Consider the following 15,840-nt stretch of genomic DNA (forward strand, 5'->3'; position numbering starts at 1 on the left):
GAGAGAGGCAGGCAGGGAAGCACACAGAAAACTGAGTATATGAAAGCAGAGAAATAGAGCCACAGATATAGCAGAGATAAAACAGTGCCAGGGAGCTCTGTATGTAGAAATATGTTCTTTATATGATGCCACATACAAGGGCAGATCTAAGATAAACTGGTCTCACCAGCAGAGCTCACTCCACAATTACAGGTGAGTGAAAGCAACGGTCAAATGAGACAGGAACATGTTCTCTCACTTCGTAACCAGATCGCCATATGTGGACATATACAAACATACGTGTAAACACATGCAGATAAATATATATATATACACACACATATATTACTTATTATGAAATTGAACTTTCTTTATCTGACTACCTAATCCACTCCATTTTACTATGCATTTCTCTTTTCCGGAATTGGTGATCACCATTACGGAACAATGTAAGCCACATTGAGCCTGCAAATAGGTGGGAAAATGTGGGATACAAATGCTAAAAAATAAAAATAAATAAAACACACATGTATACATACATGTATGCAACTGAAAAGGATAAACATGCATCTACATGCATACAGACATTCACATGCACACATAACCATATACATGACACACACAAACACAGAACACAGGCTCTCTCTCTCTCTCTCCACCCTGAGTATGGCAACAAGGTCAGCTTGCCACTGGGACTCACTTGATTTTCTTGCCTTCACACTTTGCCAACTGGCCCATAGGCCTGAGGGAGGCCAGAGTACTGCAGTACTTGCGTTTCCTTGGCCGCCCCGGGCCTCGTCTTGCTGGGCTTCGACAGCTCTCCTCCCGACTGCAACCAAGAAGCAAAAAAGACCGTGATTTTCTGTACTGAGATGGGCAACATTTCACCCACAACAACACTGGTTCTGATAACCAACCACTGTGAAAAGCACGTGTGAAACTCATCTCACGCGCACTGATGGCCATGTTGGAATCAGTGGCATAGTTACGTGGCCCCCCCCTCCAAAATTTTGTCCGGCCCCTGGTTTTGTTGGCGGGGGTCCCCAACCCCCACCAGCTGAAGCCTTGTTCAGCACTGGTCTCCGGCACCGCTGCGTTGCTTGCCCTGCTCTCTCTTCCTCCTCACACCCTGCACACTCGTTTAAGTGAAACTGAGCATGCTAAAAACGTTCCCCCCCCCCCACTTCGGGCTCTGGTCCCAGCCCCCTCCCACTGCCAGGTCTGGCTACCCCCCTAGTTGGAATCAAGTATAGTCTGCCGTCTCTTATGTGGTACCAGATCCGATAATAGCACAATAAAGTCAGTTAACACACATCCGTATTCCATCATGTCAGAACCTTGGACACGTTTGCTTCGCCTTTTCTGAGCAGGTCAGCGTTAAAGGGTATCTCAGGGTCATGAGGAGTCGATGAGCTGCACAGAGCGGTCCTGCTTCTTAACACTGTCATGTGCAGCTTTTTAGGAGATACTGAAATTTTTACATACAGAATCGATGCACATAACTAAGAGACTTGTTAATACGACTGGAATGAAGCTAACTAGGCAAAGTAAGACAAGCAATGAGGATGGCACAGCATTGCCGAGGGATTGATTCTGCATAGGGAGGCTTTTGGCCATTCCAGGAGGTCAAAATTTAAGTGCAAGCACTTACGCCATGTCAAAGCCTGGCACAACTGTCCACGCTTAACCGCTGTCAGGTGCATAATTATTAGCATTCTATATCCTGTACTCACAGTGTCAGGTACACCCCTGCCCAAGCCCCTCCCATCTCCACACCCCCTAGAAGCTGTGTGCAATAGAATTTGTGTGCACACCTTCTAGAGTAGCAACTACTAATTAGCATAGTAACATAGTAATATAGTAAATGACGGCAGATAAACACATTTTACATGGTATGTGATACTTTATACCCGAGTTTGATTTGTCCTTGTCATTCTCAGGGCACAGACCGTAGAAGTCTTCCCAGTACTGTTCTTGTACTAAAAGTGCTGAAGATTCTGGAATCCTAAAGAGTTACAAGATTCCGGAATCCCAATTAGTAGCAACATTCCATGTAGAACCCCAAAGAGTAACATAGTAACATAGTAAATGACAGCAGATAAAGACCTTATGGTCCATCCAGTCTGCCCAACAAGATAAACTCATTTTCCATGGTATGTGATACTTTATATGTATACCTGAGTTTGATTTGTCCCTGCCTTTCTCAGGGCAAAGACCGTGGAAGTCTGCCCAGCACTGTTCTTGTACTAAGTTCTGAAGCTAACCTTGAAGCCCCTTAAAATTTACACTCAAGCCCATCTCTATCTATTCAGTCATGATACCTCCTAATCTATCTACTAAGGACACATTGTAAGCCACATTGAGCCTGCAAAGAGGTGGGATAATGTGGGATACAAATGCAATAAATAAATGATCAGGGCACAGACCACAGAAGTCTGCCCAGCACTGTTCCTGTACTAAAAGTTCTGAAGATTCTGGAATCCTAAAGAGTTACAAGATTCCGGAATCCCAATTAGTAGCAACATTCCATGTAGAACCCCAAAGAGTAACACAGTAACATAGTCAATGACAGCAGATAAAGACCTTACGGTCCATCCAGTCTGCCCAACAAGATAAACTCATTTACATGGTATGTGATACTTTATACCAGAGTTTGATTTGTCCTTGTCATTCTCAGGGCACAGACCGTAGAAGTCTTCCCAGTACTGTTCTTGTACTAAAAGTGCTGAAGATTCTGGAATCCTAAAGAGTTACAAGATTCCGGAATCCCAATTAGTAGCAACATTCCATGTAGAACCCCAAAGAGTAACATAGTAACATAGTAAATGACAGCAGATAAAGACCTTATGGTCCATCCAGTCTGCCCAACAAGATAAACTCATTTTCCATGGTATGTGATACTTTATATGTATACCTGAGTTTGATTTGTCCCTGCCTTTCTCAGGGCAAAGACCGTGGAAGTCTGCCCAGCACTGTTCTTGTACTAAGTTCTGAAGCTAACCTTGAAGCCCCTTAAAATTTACACTCAAGCCCATCTCTATCTATTCAGTCATGATACCTCCTAATCTATCTACTAAGGACACATTGTAAGCCACATTGAGCCTGCAAAGAGGTGGGATAATGTGGGATACAAATGCAATAAATAAATGATCAGGGCACAGACCACAGAAGTCTGCCCAGCACTGTTCCTGTACTAAAAGTTCTGAAGATTCTGGAATCCTAAAGAGTTACAAGATTCCGGAATCCCAATTAGTAGCAACATTCCATGTAGAACCCCAAAGAGTAACATAGTAAATTGTTTTTACTCTCCAATTACCGGCGTCGCCACCCAATCTCCGCTAAGATTCCGTGGATCCATTCCTTATAAACAAGATTCCTTTGTGCTTATTCCACGCATGTTTGAATTCCGTTACCGTTTTCAACTCCACCACCTCCCGCAGGAGGGCATTCCATGTATCCACCACCCTCTCCGTGAAAAAAATACTTCCTGACATTACTCCCGAGTCTGCCCCCCTTCAACCTCAATTCATGTCCTCTAGTTCTACTGTCTTCCCATCTCTGGAAAAGGTTTGCTTGTGGATTAATACCAATTAATTGGCGGATTAGCGCCAACTAACACAGATGAACAGCCAATTATTAAATAAAGTTGTGTGCAAAAGCAATCTTATGCTGTAACTTGCATGAGCAAGTTTATAGAATGAAGGGGGAAAGTTTCTCTGCAGAAATGTGTGTGTTAAACCTAGATGTGTTTCTGTGCAAAAGACTGGAGCAAGGAAAGTGGAATGTAGAACCTCTTACAGGCAGGGAAACTGGGAGGTGGATTTTCCCTAACTATCTCTGTGGAGCTGGGCGGAAAGCAGAACACTTACTCATGGTCGTGCCGTCGCTGTAGCTTCACCAGCTCCCGCTGCTTTTCCTTGTAACGCCGCTGCAGCTCAGCCAGCATCATGCGCATCTCAACTTCCTGCGTATCCAGCTGTTCGATGGCCGCTTTCAGGGGACAAACCTACAGCATGCCGAAAAGCAGCACGGGACAAGGTTAGAACTAGAAGTCAAGTCAGTGGCCAGCCAGACTCTCTGAAAACAAGAGAGACAGGTAGCTTGGCACCAAGCATTTGCTTTTCTTTCATTTTTTAATTTTGGTATTTTGACTTTCAAAATCACGAGAATGCTTCAGAATAGGTACATGCAAAATATTTTGACCAGTGGCATGCCAAAGGGGGGGCAGTGGGGGCGGTCCGCCCTGGGTGCACGCCGCTGGGGGGGGTGCCACGGCGCACGCCTGCGCCGAGTTCGCTAAACTTCTTTGCTCGTTCGCTGTTCCGGGGTAGAGGGAGCTGCAGCGAACGAGCAAAGAAGTTTAGCGAACTCGGAGCAGGCGCGCGCCGCAGCACCCCCCCCCCCAGTGGCATGCACCCGGGGGGTGTCATTTTGCTGGAGGGGGGGGGGAAGGTGTAATTTAGTGGGGGGGGGGGGGGCATCGGCGCTCCGCCCCAGGTGCCATCCAGGCAAGGAACGCCACTGATTTTGACTTCTAGAACGAAACGAGCAGAGACATAAAAGAAGTGATTCTCATTTGTGAATACTATTGTGTATATTTGGTAAGTAATGTTTAAAGAGCAACAAGCCTGGAAGCTTTCCTCTGAAAATGAGCTAGCGTATGTTACCCGGGTCTCGCCACTACCTCTAGCTGGGTCACAGGGATAAACCAGTTTCTTTCTGTTCTCTATGCACCACCTCACTCTCGCTCACTCCATTCGGCATAGTCCTTCCAGTTTGAACTTGGCAGTGGGTCAAGGTCCACTATTGGGAAATTTTAAGTGGGGCTTTTCAACGATGCTTTACCAGTCCAGGGAGCAAGTGTCCTCACTCCTGCTTCAAAAACTACACAGCACTCCAAGGATGTTGATATAATGCAAACACAACTTTACTGATACTTTCTGCAACAGGCAGGCAAACTATTTGTATAACTCCATTGGTACAGTGACTCCTGCTGCCCATCCAAGATCATGTAACAAAATCTCAGTCCCTTTCTCCACAGGGAGTGGACCTGGGAGGGACATAGGTGGGTCAGGGGGCGTGGACCTGGGAGGGGCAGAGATGGGTCAAGGAGTGAACAAAGAGCAGGGGTGGGTCAGGGAGTGGACCTGGGAGGGGCATGGGCAGGTCAGGGGGAGTGGATCTGGGAGGGGCAGAGATGGGTCAAGGAGTGAACGAGGAGCAGGGGTGGGTCAGGGAGTGGACCTGGGAGGGGCATGGGCAGGTCAGGGGGAGTGGACCTGGGAAGGACATAGGCGGGTCAGGGGGAGTGGATCTGGGAGGGGCAGAGATGGGTCAAGGAGTGAACAAAGAGCAGGGGTGGGTCAGGGAGTGGACCTGGGAGGGGCATGGGCAGGTCAGGGGGAGTGGATCTGGGAGGGGCAGAGATGGGTCAAGGAGTGAACAAGGAGCAGGGGTGGGTCAGGGAGTGGACCTGGGAGGGGCATGGGCAGGTCAGGGGGAGTGGACCTGGGAAGGACATAGGCGGGTCAGGGGGAGTGGATCTGGGAGGGGCAGAGATGGGTCAAGGAGTGAACAAGGAGCAGGGGTGGGTCAGGGAGTGGACCTGGGAGGGGCATGGGCAGGTCAGGGGGAGTGGACCTGGGAAGGACATAGGCAGGTCAGGGGGAGTGGATCTGGGAGGGGCATGGGTAGGTCAGGGGGAGTGGACCTGGGAGAGGCAGAGATGGGTCAGGGAGTGAACGAGGAGCAGGGGTGGGTCAGGGGGAGTGGACCTGGGAGGGGCATGGATGGGTCAGGGCGTGATAGGAAGTTACGTGCTGCTTATAGAACAGTAGATCTGCACCTAAAACTAGCTACCTTTAGGAGTCAGCATTGACACCAGTCATTGAGCTGGCATAAGTGTTCACACCTAAAGTTAGGCGCATAACTGTGAAACTATGCCAGTACCGTGCAATTAGCCGATACAGAATTTGTGCTTAGCTTGTATCATCCTGTGCCTAACTTTACCCTTCATGTATGTACCTGCATATTTAAAAACATACATGCGTGCTCTGCCCCTGTTGCACCCTTGCGAATGCCTGGGTGCAGATCGTGTGCACAATCATTTCATGCACCTGTTTTATACATATGTAACATCTGTGCTCAACTTTATGAGAACCATTTTCCATGTATAAAGCCTGCTTTACATGCTGGAAAAGCTTCAGAGAACGGCCCTCATCATGACTTACCCAAGGTCTTACTGCCACTGTTCCCTCTAAGTTGAGCGGGGGTCCTCCAACTGCATTGCTACCAGTAGGGGGCGGTGCTTCAATATTGTGTTTTCAATTTCTAGGGACAGGCAGGTTCCATGGAGTTCTGCAGAGCTTGCTTGTCCCTCACTATTGAAAATGTGATAGTGAAACAGCACCACCCACTGGCAGGACTGTAGCTGGAGGACTCCCGCTCAGCTTTGAGAGAACAGTGCGTACAGCATGTCAGGACTACATTTCTCCTAGTTCCTAGTCCTGTGGGATAAGCCACACGACTATGCCCAGAGTAAAATTTTAGATCTCTGTGACCCAAGATCCTGTTCTACTAAATGCAACCCCTGGGTCTCTTCTCTTCACTGACTGATAGAAAACAGAAAAGAAAAAAAACTTGGTAGGTGGGAAGGACTCACTGGCTTTGCTTTGGGGGTCCATATGTATTTTCTGCGAAGGACATGCACCCTGGAAGTGGACGCTGAACAACCCTGGCTGTACGTGAGGTCAGTCTCTGGTGCACCTCTGTGCAGACTAGCAGCTTCCGCAAGAGACCACGCTGCAGCAATGGTGGCCAGGTTCTGCAGGTTGTAAGTCAGCAAATCTTCTTCCCCTGCTAGAAGGAAAACAGAAAAAAAGGTCGCAGATTAGCATGGGGATATGTCCCTGGGGTTCACCAGCAGATGGAGACAAAGCATCCAGGGACTGTCGAGAAGAGATAGTTCATGTTGTACTGACTGTAGCGCTGGAGACAACGGCTTTCTTTACAATCTCTGATACCTTCTATCCCAGCAACAGTTCTCCAAAAGTGATGAAGCCCCGTTTAATACGGAACATAGCGCTCAGAACTGCTCAATTCCTGTGGGATTTTTTTTATTTTTTATTTTTTTTTAGAACAGGCTCAGCCGATATGTACAGCGAGAGAAGCCATTTTAGAAATATTCATATGGATAAAATGAACGGCACAGAATCTGGCAGTTTCCACGTGGGACTTTACAATTCCACAAGTAAGTGGCATCTCTTCCACATGCAGATGCCCCATTCTACAAACCTCCATGTGGAAGTGCCACTAATTAAGCAGTGAGACCACAATTTTAATTGGGCTTCATTGAAATAAGCTACAGGGCATTAAGGAGAATGACCCCCCCCCCCCCCCTTAATCCCACATGGCTGAAATGAGCACGTTTTAAAAATCTGTGCATGGCTCTGAGCTGATGTAAAATGCAATGGGGATATTCCCCCCCCCCCCCCCCCCCACAAACCTTTATTCCCTTTGTGAGATGGGGCATATACAAGTACATTTGTGCCCCACGCAAGCCCTGCCCCCATCATCACCCCTTGAAATCTCAGTGGGATGTGGCTCTCCATGTGTAAATAGTGGCTTTCTAAAATCACTAGTTTCACCTCCATGTGATCTGCATGTGGAGATGCTTCTCACGTAAGGGCATGGTATGAGATCTTGACACTCCTTCTCAATGGGTTACCTTTGGGTCCAATGAAAGACGTCAGAACTTTCAAAAATGCCAGTTCATCTTGTCCTACAATCCTACTATGAATCGCATTGAACATCCACCCACTTAACACTTTGAAGTACAGCGGATAATGAGGGGGGAGTGGTCCTGGGCTCTGTGAATCATATGCCAATATTCAACCAATTAGGGAGGGAGGGAATGCTGGGGGTAGGTTTTGAGACTTTTAAATTTGGGATCTGCTATAGAATTCGTTGCCGGAGAACATGGTGAAGGCGGTAGGCTTGGCAGAGTTTAAAAAGGGGTTGGACGGTTTCCTAAAGGACAAGTCCATAAACCACTACTAAATGGACTTGGGAAAAATCCACAATTCCCGGTATAACATGTATAGAATGTTTGTACGTTTGGGAAGCTCGCCAGGTGCCCTTGGCCTGGATTGGCCGCTGTCGTGGACAGGATGCTGGGCTCGATGGACCCTTGGTCTTTTCCCAGTGTGGCATTTCTTATGTACTTATGTAGACTGACATGACAGGCAAGTCATTCTGTTCTGCTCTTAACTGATGCTCTCCCCTAAACAGTTCTACACAGAGCAGCATGTATGACTCTAGTCACCTTGCTGAGAAGACTAGATGGACAATACTGGTCTTTATCTGCTGTCTGTTCTATGTTGCTATAGAAAACAGCAATATGGGAATATGATAAATAAGATTTTTCATTAGCACATAAACAAGTTGCCATACTGGAATGGATCAAAGGTCCATCAAGCCCTGTTTCCAACAGCGGCCAATTCAGTTCACAAGTACCTGGCAAGATCCCAGAACAGTAAAGCTGATTTTATGCTGTTTATCCTAGCAACAAGCAGTGGATTGTCCCAAGTCCATCTTAATAATGGCTTGTGGACTTTTCTTTTAGGAAAGTATCCAAACCTTTTTTAAACCTGCTAAGCTAACTGATTTTACCACCTTCTCTGGCAACGAATTCCAGAGTTTAATTACACATTGAGTAAAGAAATATTTTCTCTGGTTTGCTTTAGCGGTGTGGGCAATCTTGTATGTGAGATTCAGTCAGAGGTTGATTGATATATTTAAACAGAATTCTTTAATTGCTGACTACTATTGTCATTTTAGTGAGGAGAGACCATGATTATCAAAGGAAAGGGGGAGGGAGGCAGAGAGAAGGAGACAGCGATGGAGAGGGGAGATGGAAAGGAAAAAGACGCTTTAACATTTGATCAGCTGCCACTTGCAAAACTGAATCGGTTATGCACAGACTCAGCCCCTGGAAGCACTGTCACCCCCTGCATAAGGCCAGCCCTGTTACCCCCATATAAATGCACAGCACGATTTGACAGTAGCAGTTCTACCAATGGACCTTCAGAGATGCCAAGGGTGACCCATCCCCAAGAGTCAGATTGACTGGGCCAAAGACTGAGACTGAAGGCCAGACAGTGACATTTTTCAGATGGTGCATCCACAGTATGAATTTAGAAATATGGAGGGGGGGGGGGGGGGGGAAAGCAGCATAAAATGATATTTGCTCTTCTTTGTTGCCTCTGAGGAGAGGCATTGTGAGACAATTTTCAGAAGGAATTCTCCAGGCTGAAAATTGCCCTCTTCTCAGTAGCTAAAAGTCTGTGCATTGCTTTCACAGCACTTGAAGTTGTAGGAGAAAGAGATGGGGGCAGGGGACACAGGAAGCTGTGCTCAGATACTGCTTAAGTCACTTGAATTTTCTTCTCTTAGACTTGTCTCTCATGAAAGCAGTGATGAGGATCAGTGCACCTGTACTGGGGCTATAATGACAGAGAAGGGCAAGTGTGTGTGTGTGTGTGTGTGTGTGTGTGTGTGTGTGTGTGTGTGTGTGTGTGAGAGAGAGAGAGAGAGAGAGAGAAAGAGAGCTTTCAAATGAGTGAGACACTCCTAATGAGTGAGAGAAGGGCCTCAGAGAGTGTGAGTGTGAGAGAGCTTTCAAATGAGTGAGACACACTCCTAATGAGTGAGAGAAGGGCCTCAGAGAGCGTGAGTGTGAGAGAGCTTTCAAATGAGCGAGACACACTCCTAATGAGTGAGAGAAGGGCCTCAGAGAGTATGAGTGTGAGAGAGCTTTCAAATGAGTGAGACACACTCCTAATGAGTGAGAGAAGGGCCTCAGAGAGTGTAAGTGTGAGAGAGCTTTCAAATGAGTGAGACACACTCCTAATGAGTGAGAGAAGGGGCTCAGAGCGTGAGTGTGAGAGAGCTTTCAAATGAGTGAGACACACTCCCAATGAATGAGAAGGGCCTCAGAGAGCATGAGTGTGAGAGAGCTTTCAAATGAGTGAGACACACTTCTAATGAGTGACAGAAGGGCCTCAGAGAGTGTGAGTGTGAGAGAGCTTTCAAATGAGATACACTCCTAATGAGTGAGAAGGGCCTCAGAGAGTGTGAGTGTGAGAGAGCTTTCAAATGTGTGAGACACACTCCTAATGAGTGAGAGAAGGGCCTCAGAGAGTGTGAGTGTGAGAGAGCTTTCAAATGAGTGAGACACACTCCTAATGAGTGACAGAAGGGCCTCAGAGAGTGTGAGTGTGAGAGAGCTTTCAAATGAGCTCTCAGACAATAAATACTACAGGAAACTAACTGAGGACCCCACACAGGATTACACAAAACAGCTGAAAGACCTTATCAAAACATTTCCTACACAAGCGCAACCTCACCTGAAGAAACTCATACCAAATCAACCTTCCGTGGGCACATTTTACATGCTACCCAAGATCCACAAACTGGGAAACCCTGGCAGACCAATCATATCAGGTATTGGCACACTCACGGAAGAAATATCTGGATTCATAGAGGGAATTCTGAAAACTCTCGTACACAAAACTAACAGCTTCATACAAGACACCACAGACTTTCTGAATAAATTGAAAAATATCAAGCAACTACCACCTAACACCCTTCTGGTCACGATGGATGTAGAATCACTATACAGCAACATTCCACATGCGGATGGCATAGCTGCATGTGGAAGACTCCTAAAAAAAATCCACACTGGACCATCAATACTCACCAGAAACTATTACAAAATTAATCAAATTCATTTTAACTCACAACTACTTCCGCTTTAACAATGATATCTATCTGCAAATAATGGGCACTGCGATGGGCACCAGGACAGCACCCCAATATGCCAACCTTTTTATGGCTGAGCTGGAAGAGACATTTCTGAATACACACCAGACCAAACCTCTAAAATACTACCGGTACATCAATGACATTTTTATGATTTGGATGGAGGGTGAAGAAATTCTGGAACAATTTTATTCTGCCTTCAATACATACCATCCTACAATCAGATTCAAAATTGACTACTCCCCAGAAAAAGTCAATTTTTTGGACACCACGGTCTCAATCAGTGATGGCTGTATACAAACATCTATATACAAGAAACCCACAGACAGATGTAGCTACCTCCACAACTCCAGCTTCCATCCTTCACATACAAAAAGATCCATCATTTACAGCCAAGCCACAAGATACCACCGTATCTGCTCTGACCCAGGGGACAGAGACAGACACCTTAAAACCCTGACTGAATCTTTCAAACAGAAGGGCTACAACCCCAAAATAATCTCCAAGAATATTGCCTCCTCCATCAAAACACCCAGGGAGAATCTGCTACAGTACAAAAAGAAAAAATCCACAGACAGAATCCCGCTTGTAGTGACATACAATCCAGAGCTGGAAAAACTGAGAAAAATCATAAGAGATCTACAACCTATACTCCAGGAGGATGAATTACTGAAAGAGATATTCCCATCCCCACCAGTACTAGCCTTCCGACAGCCACCCAATTTAAAACACAAGCTAATCAGAAGTAAACTTCCATCACAGACTGAAAAGGAACAGAAGGGCACACTTCCCTGTAATTTATCCAGTTGCAAACTATGCCAAAATATTTCACAGGACCCCAAAGTCATCCACAAAGGAAAGATATTCAACATAAAGGAATCTTTCACTTGCTCATCTTCCAATGTGGTATATATCATTCAGTGTAAAAAATGTTACGAAGGATGCTATATTGGAGAAACAGGCCAGATGCTTAAGACAAGATTCAATTTACATAGACATCACATGAACAATACTGGTGCCAGCAGGGGTCCCACCCCTGTTGGTCAGCATTTTACAGGACCAGGACACTGTACCAGTGACTTCACAGTGAGAATCCTGAAAGGTAACTTTAAAACCATACAAGAACGTAAGACCTTTGAAGTCAGAATGATTGAATATTTTAACACCCAACAGAAAGGACTTAACAAGGATCTGGGGTTCCTAGCCCATTATAAACCATAAAGCTGTATGTCTCTGTTGATCACCCCACACCCATCCTGTTAGAATATCAATGATATGCTTTGATGTCCCCATGCATACCTCCTACCCACCCCCATCCTCCCACCCTGTCAGACTGTCATAGTAATGCTTGAATGTTTTCACTTATATACACTGTCAGCTAGCACATTTGCTTATTTCCGTTCTGACAAAGAAGGGCAACCTTCGAAAGCTAATCAAGAAATGTATTAAGTTATGTCCAATAAAAAAGGTATCATCTTATTTTCTTTTCCATGTTTTATTTTGTTTGATTTCTATTAATAACCTTAAGAGTGGATTAACACGGCTCCCACACTCCTCTACTTAAAATGAGTGAGACACACTCCTAATGACTGAGAGAAGGGCCTCAGAGAGTGTGAGTGTGAGAGAGCTTTCAAATGAGTGAGACACACTCCTAATGAGTGAGAGAAGGGCCTCAGAGAGTGTGAGTGTGAGAGAGCTTTCAAATGAGTGAGACACACTCCCAATGAGTGAGAAGGGCCTCAGAGAGTGTGAGTGTGAGAGAGCTTTCAAATGAGTGAGACACACTCCTAATGAGTGAGAGAAGGGCCTCAGAGAGTGTGAGTGCCTTGAAATAAATGTAACACACTCCTAATGAGTGTGACAGACTCTTCACACAAGTGTGGCACATTCCTAATGAGTGAGAGAAGAGGCTCAGAGTGTGAGTGTGAAAAAGCCTTAAAATGAGTGTGACACACTCCTAATGACTGAGAGAAGGGGCTCAGAGAGTGTGAGTGTGAGAAAGCCTTAAAATGAGTGTGACACACTGCTAATGACTGAGAGAAAGGGGCTCACAGAGTGTGAGTGTGAGAGAGTCTTGAAATGAGTGTGACACACTCCTAATGAGTGAGATTTGGTATTTCTGGATCTATATTCTGACACCTGGGAGGGAAACCCCCTAAGGTTGCAAACCCTTCCGGCTTTCACTCTGTCATTATTAACTGCAACAGTACAGCTAATGCATCTTAGGCCTGCGCAGGTGAGAAGCCTTTGGTTATGCCGGCAATGGAGAGAAACCCATGTGTGTCTAAAGCCGGAATGGATTTTATCACCATGCACATTAATCACAAACTGTCTCCTCAGTTTAAAGCAAAGTAAAATCAATGAGACCAGCCTCACTTTATTTTACCGAATGTCACATGACAGGTCTCAAGAGCCATTCTGACCACGTAATCGCAAGGCACTTTCCACTCTACATCTTTCAACCCACAAAACCAAGAACGAAAGAGATCTTTATGACTTATGGAAGTTTAAAGGGGGGGGGGGGGTGAAGTCTTTACACTTGGTATTAGACAGAGTGGGGCCCAGGGGATAACTCTGACCCAGCAGGTTGTCTGTACCCCGAAATTCTATCTCAAGACCTTACTGTACTTTCCCAAAGGGAAACCTTGTGTTGCTGGAGCTCTGGGCATTAGACCTGCTCAACTCTCCTCTAAAACTGAGCCTAGATGCGAAGTCTCCGGACTCAAATGATTTGGTTAGGAGGGTGACTTTCTTTCAAGGATGGCTTCACCCTCACACCAAGGCGGGTGAGTTGCTACTCCATAGTCTGGAGGGTAATTAGTCCTTGAATATTTGTTTTGGTATCTGGAAATGGAAGTATATGAAGGTTGAATGAATTCCTTCAAAAAGGCGGTAAATAAATCCTAATAAATATAATAGGAACATCTGGCAACTCAAACTTCTTGAGCAGGCATTGCAGTTTTCTGATGCCGATAATGAGAGGACATCTTTGTCCGGTCTTAAATCAATGGTTAGTATAGGAAATGTATCAGAAAAGATCGGTGATAGCTGAAATAGTGAGGGCCATCATTGCAGAAGTGTGATTCCACTTTTTGCATATGTCTATATACTGGCAAACATTCAATGCAAAGCACATTGAACAGATATGGATGGGCTGGAGTGTTTAAGGGGCTACAACGTTAGCTTCAGAACTTTTAGTAGAACAGTGCTAGGCAGATTTCTACGGTCTGTGCCCTGAGAAAGGCAAGGACAAATCAAACTCAGGCATAAAGTATCACATACCATGTAAAATGAATTTATCTTGTTGGGCAGACTGGATGGACCGTAAGGTCTTTATCTGCCGTCATTTACTATGTTACTCTTTGGGGTTCTACATGGAAGTTGCTACTAATTGGGATTCCGGAATCTTGTAACTCTTTAGGATTCCAGAATCTTCAGAACTTTTAGTACAAGAACAATACTGGGCAGACTTCTACGGTCTGTGCCCTGAGAATGGCAAGGACAAATCAAACTCAGGCATAAAGTATCACATACCATGTAAAATGAGTTTATTTATTTTTATTGTTTTTATTTTTGTTACATTTGTACCCTGCGCTTTCCCACTCATGGCAGGCTCAATGCGGCTTACATATACAGGTACTTATTTGTACCTGGGGCAATGGAGGGTTAAGTGACTTGCCCAGAGTCACAAGGAGCTGCCCATGCCTGAAGTGTTTATCTTTTGGGCAGACTGGATGGACCATACAGGTCTTTATCTGCCGTCATTTACTATGTTACTCTTTGGGGTTCTACATGGAATGTTACTACTAATTGGGATTCCGGAATCTTGTAACTCTTTAGGATTCCAGAATCTTCAGAACTTTTAGTACAGGAACAGTGCTGGGCAGACTTCTACGGTCTGTGCCCCGAGAATGGCAAGGACAAATCAAACCCGGGTATACATATAAAGTATTACATGCCATGTAAAATGAGTTTATCATGTAGGGCAGACTGGATAGACTGTTCAGGTCTTTATCTACTGTCATTTACTATGTTACCACGTTACATTACAAATATAGTCATGTAATAAACAGTGGCGTAGGAAGGAGGGGCGGTTCGCCGTTGCACCCCCCCCCCCGGGTGCAGCACGATGACACCCCCCCCTCGGCGCATCAACACCCCCCCCCCCTGACACAGTGCCTACCCTCCTCAGCTCCTTCCAACCAGCTCCCGCACCCTACCTTTAAAGAAATTTCAGAAGCCGTGGAGAGGTGAGGCGTAGCGCCTCGCGCCTGCATGTAAAAAAAGTGTGGATCATCATCGGGCCTTCCCTTACGCAGTCTGTCCCAATGACGATCCACGCTTCTTTTACATGCAGGCGCGAGGCGCTGCATCTCATCTCTCCACGGCTTCCGAAATTTCTTTAAAGGTAGGGTGCGGGAGCTGGTTGGAGCCGGAGGCAGCTGAGGAGGGTAGGCACTGGTCGGGGGAGGGGGGGGAGCTGGCAGGGAGCACCCCTCCCTGAGCTGACACCTGGGGCGGACCGCCCCTCCCGCCCCCTTGCTACGCCACTGGTAATAAATAAAGAGCTCCTAACTAAACAGAGATACACAAAGCCAACCAATCAACAGAATTGTTAGCCTTTTTATTGTGTATAGATTGGGCCTTCCCTTGTCAATCGTGTTGTTTCTTCCACGATCACTGAGGTTGCCGCTCCTATCACCCTAATGCTCATTTCTTGAAATTAAACTCAACCCTCCCCACCCCAGCCACATCTATCCAAACCAAAATGTCAAGCCCCAGTCTCCTCAAGCGACATCATCGTGTTTCAAAGGTATGAAAAGTACAGCATGCCCTGGGAGGTACCGAATCCCACCAGGGCGCTCAAATCTTCTGGAAAGATCGCCAGCTAACCGGGTTAGCCTTGGGAACTTGCAATCGCTTCATGACAATCAATTCAAATAACCAGTTCCTCCATTGCATTACTGTGGGAGCTTCCAGGCTTCTCCAGTTACGTAAGATACATTTACCTGCAATCAAAACGCTTTTCTGAAGCGAAAG

General features: G+C 45.9%; 1 protein-coding gene across 1 annotated transcript in view; it reads right to left on the minus strand.

Moving 5' to 3' along the window:
* Positions 1 to 15,840, minus strand: part of BAHCC1 (BAH domain and coiled-coil containing 1) — a 281,988-nt gene that overhangs the window by 39,175 nt on the left and 226,973 nt on the right. Inside the window, 3 exon segments of the mRNA XM_030206874.1 lie at positions 680 to 808; positions 3,849 to 3,985; positions 6,641 to 6,837. Coding sequence (XP_030062734.1) covers positions 680 to 808; positions 3,849 to 3,985; positions 6,641 to 6,837 — 463 coding nt within the window.

Source organism: Microcaecilia unicolor, chromosome 6, assembly GCF_901765095.1.
Source record: "Microcaecilia unicolor chromosome 6, aMicUni1.1, whole genome shotgun sequence".
Taxonomy (NCBI): Eukaryota; Metazoa; Chordata; class Amphibia; order Gymnophiona; family Siphonopidae; genus Microcaecilia; species Microcaecilia unicolor.